This window comes from Rhea pennata, chromosome 19 (genome assembly GCF_028389875.1).
Source record: "Rhea pennata isolate bPtePen1 chromosome 19, bPtePen1.pri, whole genome shotgun sequence".
NCBI classification, from domain to species: Eukaryota; Metazoa; Chordata; class Aves; order Rheiformes; family Rheidae; genus Rhea; species Rhea pennata.
The window spans coordinates 11,281,258-11,291,550 of NC_084681.1; the positions used below are offsets into that span (position 1 = coordinate 11,281,258).

Consider the following 10,293-nt stretch of genomic DNA (forward strand, 5'->3'; position numbering starts at 1 on the left):
TATGAGCAATGCTGAAAAGCTGATCCTAAGGGACACAGGATGCTGGGCCCAACCCAGCTCTTCTACACTAGCAAATGGACACTGACTATGTCTCAACTTACATCCAAGATCTGGTGTGGCCTGTATACAAAGTGAAATCCCCAGACAGATTGTCCTATTTCTCCACCCCTAGTCTGAAAGCGTAAGTAGTCCTTCTGCAGGGACGTCTCCACTTAGTCACCACCAGCCCCCTCCTTACTCTGGGGGTAATTAGGAGGGTGGGGAAGGGAGGAGAAGGCAGTGGGGCTCTTAACATTCAAGCCTTGCACTGACAAAACTCTCCCTGTCTTCTTTCACAGCAGAGACTGCTTGGGCCAGCACAATCTGAACCTCTTAGGGGTGACAGAGAGCTGGACAGGCGAAGCTGCTCCTTCGGTGCCTGCAGGAGCCTGCGGGTGGATTCCTCTGCTGAGTACTCAGGGAATGTTTAATGCAACCGGCTGCCTCATCTCCTGGAGTGAGCTGCTACACACTGGGACAACAGCGGCACAGCATGGTGAGTGAGCTCTCTGAACGCTCGGTTCCTTCTCAGGGGATTTCCTGCCATGACTCCCATCTGCTCCCTTCCTGCTCTGTGCCCCTCCAAGCCCCATTGATTGTGATTGTCTGGCCAAGGGGATCCCAGGAAGGGGGGCCAATGCCATACTGTGAGCACTGATCCTTCTTTCATTAACCTCTTTTGGGACTGTGCCACCTCTGGCACAAAGAGCGAAGATGCTGTCACAGGTCAGTGCCTCCTAGCATTCAGGTCCCTGGAGGGAAGCGTGAAGCTGCTGGGCTTTGAGCTTTCTGAGGAATAGACTGGGGGACAGGTCCTACACCTTCAGAAAGCAGCAATTCTCCATTGCCTAGCTTGCTTAGTTTCTTAGGGAATTCAGGCATGTTGTGTCACTGAACGTACATCTTGTGCATATTGACTTTGAACCTACTAGTCAGTCTGAATTAAATTTGGCCAGGGTTAGGTGTGTTACAGACATTAAGTTCCTGAAAAGTGCATGCATAGACATGTCTGTCAGTTCAGTAGTCTCCTTTCCCACTCATACCTCAGCCTGTTTAGAGGGTCAGTCACACACAGGTCCACTGGAGCAGCTAATCCGTGCTCCTGACAAGCATGGACCCACAACTGTCATCTAGGAGGGTCCCTGAGAAGCATAGACCCACAACTGTCATCTAGGAGTGTCCTGTCCTGAAGTTAAACAGCAAGACCTCGTACAGAGGTGGACTGAGACAGTCCAGAGCAGCAGGAAAAGCCATCTCACTTTGCTTATATTTCACAGTGTTATGGTTTCCTCACAGCTGGGATCCATCAATGAGGGCTTTGCTGCCCATATTGTGAGATGGTAAGCAGAACACATCTTCCAGCTGAAAGACAAATGAATCCTTTGGGTGTTACATCAAAGTTCTGCAGAGCATCTGATGCTGAGATCTACCAGGGGAATGTCCCAAGCTGTTTGACTGCTGAGAAAAACCTCAGTGGGCTGTGCAGCATTGGGGAGGGTCTGGAGGGTCCTTTTCCGTGGGACAGTTTGTGGATTTTGTGAAGTAGTATCTAAACAGTGGCTGATGGAAAGTTCAATCATCAGATATTCTCCTAACATGTACCTCATAGATCTGCTATGTGCAGAGTTGGAGATATGACCTGGTGTTGGAGGTATAGCTGTGGCAAGCCAGAGACCTGCAGCCAGGTCGGGTACTAGTAGGGGAAGCATAAGCACATCTGTATTCAGGTAGTCTTCCATTGACTTGATCCATAGCTAACCTGCACCTGAATCCAGCAGTGGTAGTGGCGCTCACTCAGCTTGCTTGAAGACAATTAATGAGTAAAGCTCTCAGGAGAAACCTGGATTTTAAGCCAGGCCGTCCTCTTCTCCCTTGGTGTAAATCAGAACAGACTACATCCAGGGAGTGCAGGGCTCACTCTGCTTTTTCTTCAAAATTTTCTTTCCTATGATGCTTATTTCCCAGAGGTGTTGCAGGACAGCTTTCTTCAGGAAGGTAGTTTGATAATAAATAGAAAAGGAAAATATATCCACAGAGAAAATTGATCTGGATTTCCATCAAAGTTTGGCAGCTGGTTTTAAGAACCCTTATCTTTCCCCCCAATTATTTATATGATAAAATGCTGGGCAGAAACCTTGGCTCCAGCTCCTCCACATGATTCTGCACATAGCAGCATCAGCACCAATACCTATGGCTCAGGCACTGCTCCGCTCTCTGCCTGGGGGCAAGTTCATGCTGCCTCTGCACCATGGTGCTCCTGTGGGATAGCATTCACCTAATCCTAAAACAGCATTAGACACCTAATCCTAAAACACCTAATCCAGCTTCAGGATGCAGAGAGAGCTGTTCATGAGGAAGAGCTGGATGGAGCTGGACACTGAGCCTGGGGCAGATTGTCTCTGTCCAAGCTCATCTAGTGTTCCTAGCCTTGCAAAATGGGAGGAGGAAGTGGCAGAAACAAGGCAGAAACAAACTCCTGAAGAGTCAGAGCTGCTTCTGCATGCAAAGAGAAGACAGGCAGCAGAGGACTGTATTTGGGAGAGTAAAGACAGCCCTTGCACAGCCAGGAAGACACAGACCCAGGTTGAGGAACAAGATTTTCAGACTAGCCTCTTGCACCACTCATAGCACAGCTTTTGCCACATCTGGAGTTTGTTTTGATGATCCCAGATCCTGGGTGCTTATATTTTCATCTCAGTCTTTAAGGTTTCTAAAGTATTTCCAGTCTCTATGGTTGCAGAAAGACCTGATACAGGTCCCTGTAAGAACACAGAGACTGTCAGGGAAATTAAATCACCTGAAATGAGATGATTCATCAAGGCCCTCAGGGATCCATAAGGATCTCAGTGTTTTGTGAGGCCATCTTCTACCTCTGGCTGTGTGAGGTTGGCAGCACTCCATTCGAGGGGGAGAGATTCTCCATTGCATGGGCATTCCTCCAGAATGATCCTTCCCCCTGTATTGATGAGGGAGCCTGTAGGTCCCCAAGGCAATACCAAATTTCCCCCAGAGGAACATCTCATTGGCCTCATAGCTGATAGTTACTGCTGCTGGGAACTGATGGGAAAGGAAGCCTCGCCACAGAATCACAGAATCACAGAATTGGTAAGGTTGGAAGAGACCTCAGGAGATCATCTAGTCCAACCTCCCTGCTCAAGCAGGGTCACCTAGAGCATGTTAGACAGGGTTGCATCCAGGTGGGCTTTGAATATCTCCAGAGAAGGAGACTCCACAACCTCTCTGGGCAACCTCTTCCGGTTCTCCGTCACTCTCACAGTGAAGAAATTCCTCCTCACATTCAGGCAGAACTTCCTGTGGCTCAGTTTTGCCCATTGCCTCTTGTCCTTTCGCATGGGACAACTGAAAAGAACTTAGCCCCATCTCCTTGACACCCTCCCTTCAGATATTTACACACATTGATAAGATCTCCCCTCAGTCTTCTCTTCTCCAGGCTGAGAAAAGGTTGAAGGACCCAGGGCAGAGTGCTCAGCTGCACTCTGCTCAGTCTGAGGCTATCTCCTGTTCCTCTAGTTTGTTCCCTGGTTGTGCTACCCAGCCATCTCCTTCCTGCTGTGACTGGCATGCAGCAATGCTGTGCAGCTCATCAGTCAGCTGCACCTTGGAGACTGATTTCCTTTGGTCTTTGGGTGGAGGTAGTGTTTGTCCAAGGTAAGTTAGATTACTTCAAAGCACATCCTGTGCTCTGTCCTGAAGGTACATACACCCTACCCACTACAGCCTAATCCTCCTCTCATCATCAACCATTTAACCTCCACAAGATGCAAGAGGTACCCAAAAAAGTAGATGATGGAGTAAGATGGAGAATCCTTGGAGACACTAAAACCCACCTGGAAGGGACAGTCCAGGAAAAGTGCAAGTACATCTTCCCACACGGAAGAGGTTGCTCTTGCAGACTCTGTGGCTGCACAGCTCCCTATGAACCAAAAATGGCTAGAAAAATGGTGGCACAGCTACAAATTTGTTCCTAACAGAAAGAGCCAAAGTATGATTGGGCTCACCTTTCTAGCTGTGCTTTTCAAGATAGCAGTCAGCTAGGAGGGATGAAGTCAGTGTGCGGCACTCCTTTGGCACTAGCCTCCCCCAGCACCATTAGCAAGAAGGCTCCAATATGTCCTTCAGCTCAAAAACTGAACCACCACATAAAGAAGTAAAAGGGCAAAAGGAGAAGTAGCATCGCGTGGGGCTCCCTCCTATGAAACGAAGCAGAAAATGAGATATTCTGCTATTAGTTCCACTGCTGACAGATGCCCAGATTTTAGGCACAGAAGCAGCACACCACCAGACATGATATCCGAGATATGCTCTGGAGGCATTTTCAAGCTATCAAAAAGTCATCTGCTGAAGCTCTCCTTACAACAGTAATGATTAAGAAATTTGAGAGGAATCTGATAGTATTATCCTGCCAGACTTCTCAGTACAACCATCTCATCATCAAAAATGAGCACATCTGTGAGGAATTAGGGATGGAGCACAGGCAGAACAGGAACTGAAATCATGCACGTTAACCCTCCCAAGAGCAGTGGATGTATGCAATTCTAGCAAACAAACTCCCAGCAACATGTAGGGAGTGAAATCCTTCACTAGCTAATGCTAGGGAAAGCACACTAAGCCTCATGCAAAAGCACAGAGAACAATACAAAACAGAAAACATAGATTAAAGGAAAAGGAGTAAATTGGGAAAAAAAATGTGATCAGACAAACTGCTCTGCCAGGAAGTGCCACCATCTGGGAATTGTGATGAGAGGGATGATTATGCCAGAAAACAAAAGGAAAAAAGATAATCCACTCTAATGCAGATGCATGCTTGGAAGGAAGAGAATGGTTTCTGCATGAATATGAGATTAATGATCTGCAAAGCCAAGAGGAAGGTTCTCTGCAAATCACAGAGTACCTCAGATACAAAGGCAGGGCAGAAGCACATAAACAAGCAGGGAGTGAGCCCAAAAGACAGGGCAGAACAGACTGCATTAGACCGCTGAGATATGAGAGCTGGGCATTATTCCAGAGAAGAAAGCAAATTTCCAACCTCAAAGCCAAATTAGAATTACATAGTGGCCTAATCTTAAAACCTCTCCATGAAGGATGTTACGAGGGGAAAACCAGGAAAGCCCATGACTACCTAGGGTGAAATTTCATCCAGAAGCACGAGAAAGCTTGGATTTGAGTTAGAAGAGGGAGGATCACAGCCCAGTAACACTATGAACAAGACAGTTGGTATCCAGGCAGCACCATCAGTCAAGCAAGACGTTATCCAGGGTCTGGGCTGCTCAAAATGTTTTTGGAGGACTGGGCTGGTTCCTGGAAAGGTTGGAGCTGGAAGCAGAGCAAAGATCCACACAGAGCCAGCCTCGCTGTGTCTCCTGGACACTGGAGAAGATGTGCCATTGCAAATAGTATCCATCACCCTTCATATTCCCTTGGCTTTTCTTTTTTTGCTTGTTGGTTCAAGTTTGGCAAACCTGAAACATCACAAAATATATTAGTGCTACTAGATCTGCATTTCTGTAACAAAAGAGTATATGAGTGTGTGTGTGTTGCCAAGGGAGTGTGTTGGGGGGGTGCATAGCTGAAAAATTGCATCTGGCTCTATTCAAAATAAACCACGAACCTGGGCAGGGGTCACTGACAAAAGAACAAGGGTGGTGTTGGCTGCTCCCAGCCACTTTTCCCCAGATGGGCAGTGGACTCAGTATGACCCAAATACCAATGGGTTTCCGTAAGGCTGCACCTCTGCAGCTGTGCCGGTTTTGTAGCTCCTGGGCAGCTGCATTCCCTCTATGTGGTACATGCTCTCACATGGATTAGCAGTAGTAGGAAATGAGCTGGGACCTCTGGGCTTCGTTCTCATCTTATTTATTTCTTGTTGCTGCCTGCTGCCACCAAAGGCTATGTCATACGCAGGATGCAAATCCAGAAGGGTATCACCATGCCTTCTGATGAGCCATTCCAAAGGTTCATTAGAATAAAAGTGAATTCAAGGGTGGCCACTGCTGAACTGAGCAAATATACATAGTCTGTTGTGCTGTCTGTGTCAAAAAAAAATGACCAAAGAGGGGCTCTAAAAGAACTACTCTGAATCAAAGCACACTTAGGCTCAAAGCTTGTGCTGTGCTTAGGAAGAACTATGTTTGCTAGATCAGCAATGGACAGGGCACAGAGACCTGATGGCTCTGCCCATCCACCTGAGGTGCATCAGGGGGTTGTGCCCAGGCCAGCATAGACACGCCCAGGGCCTTGACCACTTTCCCTTGGTATGGAGAGCCCTATAAAGAGTGCTTACAGGATTAGGCTGGGCATAAATCACTAGTTTTTCTGCTTTCTCGTGCTGGCAGTAGGCTGGTGCAAGATGCTGGACTGCTCCAGGCTGGCACTGCTGTCACACTCCTATTTCTGCCTGTATCCCCAAGGGCTGAAGGGTCTGAATGGCAGACAAAACATGACCTCCAGGTTAGGATCAGTCGCAGCCCTCCTCTTACAGCTGAGCCCCTTGGGGAAAACCCAGAAGCTCAGGCATGATTTTACCTTAGAATAACATCCTAGCTGTGAAATATCTATGTGTGTGGCCTCTTCTGCTCTCCTCACCCTTGGTATCCTGCACAGGTTCATCTCTGCTGGGCTTCCCAGCAGCAAGTCAGACCGTGCAGGGTGTGGAATGCTCACTGATCCACCTTCATGCCCTTGTGTCCACAGCAGAGCCCTGAGGAAACAGCGGTTTAAGTAATGCTCGTCCCTTCCCATTTACCGTCATGTAAAGTGATAAAAGCACTTAGCTTCTGAGAAAATGTATTTCCTTCTTGATCTGGTGAAAAAATAATGCAGTTCCAGGGCCCCTGAGTAAGTCTCATTGCTGACCCTGCCATTGTAAGGCGTAGCATCTCATTATGCACCCACTACCGGGTCCAAGAGTGTTCCAGAGCAGCCGGCCCAGCTTACAGTTGGAGAAATATTTACTGTCTGACAAGGACTTTCCTGTCTCCCATCCTTTGCATTCAGAAAGGAAAACAGAAGTCCCTGTCTGTGCCAGCACAGGTAGTAGGTCTGTCTTCCCCATTTTGGTAGCCTGGGAAATAGAGTCACAGTGTCAAAGGTGAGCCAGAGTCATTCCAGGGATCTAGGAAGCACCTGAAACTGGAACCCACATCCTCATTCCCAGGGCAGTCTTGTTTCCTGTGCTGCAGTGCTATGAGGCTCGCATGTCTGAGCCGGATGTGATAATGAGGAAGATCCAGCCCCAGGAGACCCTCAGGAGGCACTCAGCCCAGGACACAGGAGGCTCTCAGCCATCCTGCTGTGCGGTCTTGACTTTGGCACACAAGGGTTGTGACAATGTTTCAAGGTGCTGAGGTGTAAGTAAGTTGGGTAAAGGGTGTAAAACAGGTCTAGGGGTACAGACCTCTTCTCCACAGCCTGCTGCCTGTGGTACCACGCTGACAGCAGCAGCACAACCAGTCTTGCTGGCAGGTGATTGTAAAGCAACCAGCACCCAGCTACTCCCCTGAAAATAACTCCCTGCGAGGCTCAGGGCAGTAGGTCTCCATGGACACCTAGCTATCTCACCACTACACTTCTGTGGAAGTTGGAAGCTGGTAAACTGGAAGATCTAAGCGCACAGCCTGTCCTAGGGCCCATGGAGAGTGGCAATGAGACTCCTACAGACCTCCTCAGTGCCTTCCTACCAGTGAGACTCAATTCCTAAATTTCGTTGCTCACACATGTGCTGCTCTTCTTTCCCTGAAGTGACCCACAAACCCTTCTCCACCTTCATTTGAAGTGATCAGAGTGTATGCATTTGTTAATCAACAAAATGGAGAACACCTAATCCATTCATCAAGTACTAGCCCTCTGTTCTTTATCTTTCATTCATCTCAGATCTCCTCCTCGGATCCGGTCACCATGGAAATATCTCCAAAAAGCCCTAACGGGAGTGAAAAATCACCTCAGTCCAAGGAGCTGCTGCCCAGTAACACAGCCAGCACCCTGTGTATCAGCTCTCGGAGCGAGTCTGTCTTGACTAGCGAACCCAGAAGCAAGTGGGACATATACCGCAAGCCCATCACCGTTGTGTCTGTCGGAGCAGCTGTGTTCCTCTTTGGGGTGGTTATTACCAGCCTGTCTTGCATCCAGTCCAAGAACAAAGATATTTACAAAATGTGTGGTCCAGCTTTCCTGTCCATGGGACTGATGCTCCTTGTTTGTGGCCTTGTCTGGATCCCGATCATCCGGAAGAAGCAAAAGCAGAGACAGAAGTCAAAGTTTCTTCAGCGCCTCAAGTCTTTCTTCTTTAACCACTGAGGGCAGTGCAGAAATGCTCCCCTGCCCTCTACTCACCTGTGCTGACTAGTCATAAAAAAATAATAATAAATAAAGTGTTCTTGTTGTCTCCTAGAGAAATTCAACCCAGTCTCTTCCCTATAAGTGAACACACTGTGCCAGTACCCAGTGTGAAAGTGAACTTTGTGTTTTACCTAGGAATCCCAGAAAAAGAAAGCCAAATTTTCCAGCTAAACCTAGCAAGGAAAGTCCAAGCTGTCTGCATTGCCATCATATACAGTAACCAGCCCTACGTCATGTACTGGGAAATACAAAGTTAAGCTTGTCTCTACCAAGTAGCTTCTGCAAGATATGTCAGCAGAGAATGTCCTGTTCTCTGGGGAACCCTCCTGTTCAGAGGGGAACCTATCAGCTACAGAGCATGGATAAATACTGATTTGAACATTGTTGACTGCAGATAGTAGTTCAGACCTGGAAAATGGGAAGCAAGATGTGGTTTGCCCAGGGTCAGTTGAGACGTGAAGTAGGACAGTATAGTTCCAGACTACTTTGTATCAGGAGAGACCACCAGAACAAGGAACACACATTACCAAAGTTTAGGAGGCTCAGACATGAAGCCCATGGCCAGGACTTTCCTGTTGTTGTTCTGTAATGATGGCTGGCTCACATATGGCTGTAAACTGGTGCTCACAGTGGAGTGATGGCATATATTTATTCCTTTACAGAGTCAAGGCAAGGAGCAGCAGCACAAGCAGCATGGTTTGAGGGTTTTTTTGGTTTGTTTGTTTTGTTTGTTTGTTTGTTTGTTTGTTTGTTTTGATCTCTTGGGCAGAGGGTGTTTAATAAAGGCTGTTCCTCAAGGCCTGCAAAGGCAAAGTTGTTTTGAAGCATCTCTCCACATGTGTTGATGTTTTCTGCCAGAGCCACCCTCAAACCTGAACTATCAGCTGTTTCACAAAACCAGAACTGAACCACAGGCAAGTGAGACAGGTTCTTTATCTCCAACATTCTCCATTCCTTCCTTTAATAAATGTGTGCCCTGAGGCAATTTACCAAGAAAAGCAAGAATACTTCCCACATGTTTTTGTTTTTATTTTGTATTTTCAGCAGACATGATTTACTTTAAAAGATAAATTTGAAGTATAAATTCCTAATCTGCAGAATCATTGCAGGGCTGGATGGCAAAACTTGGATTCATATAAATGGGTCTTCAACGTCCAGCTCCTACTCTGCATTCAGGCACTGATAAGAGTCTGATTTTTTATTAGGCTGATCCAGTCTGAATCCTACTGCAGCCTCTCAGCAAGTTTGTACAGCTGGTTAGACCTCCTCGTTTGTACTTTCAGGCTCTGCAACATCTTTGTGCAACAGACTGTAATGATCCTTTCAAACTTTCCAATCCCAGGAGCAAAGCTTAGCTGGTGCCTGCTGTCCTATCTCCAAGGAGTACTCCCATCTGCACCCATGGACCAGGCCTATTAAGAGACAGTGAGAGCTTCTTGATCTGGTGGTTACCTGGGCATGAAGTCCAAGAAAGATTAGATTAGAGAAGCAGAGAATCTACAGTATTCTGCACTGACTGAGGATCCTGGTCATCAACAGAGTCTGAAATAAGTTTTGATAACTTCACATGTGTTACTAGAACTAGTGTGAGTAAAGAAAACAGCCAGGAATGCTGGAGGCTCTGGATACCTTCACGTAACACAGCAACAGTGGAGGATATCTTGGCCTGCTTCTCCAGGTAGGTAGGAACTCACGGTCAGTTAAAATGGAGACATGTTCAGGGCAATGAAGGATCATGAAGCTGTCACTGTGGCGACTGTACTCAGGACCAAGAGCTGATTCCATGCGATGAAATATTTAATCTCTTCTTGGTCATCTCTGGCTGAACTCTCTCATAAATGAAATCAGTGTCACATAACTGTAATTGGTGCCACATAGCATCTCTGCCTGCTAATATCG

The 10,293-nt window shown here is 47.2% G+C and overlaps 1 protein-coding gene across 1 annotated transcript; it reads left to right on the top strand.

The window, feature by feature from the left end:
• Positions 1-344: 344 nt before the first annotated feature.
• Positions 345-9,408, top strand: PIRT (phosphoinositide interacting regulator of transient receptor potential channels). The gene is made up of 2 exons (XM_062591773.1): positions 345-535; positions 7,930-9,408. Exons 1-2 carry the CDS (start codon positions 470-472, stop codon positions 8,350-8,352), a joined length of 489 nt encoding a protein of 162 aa, XP_062447757.1. The 5' UTR covers positions 345-469; the 3' UTR covers positions 8,353-9,408.
• Positions 9,409-10,293: the final 885 nt, after the last annotated feature.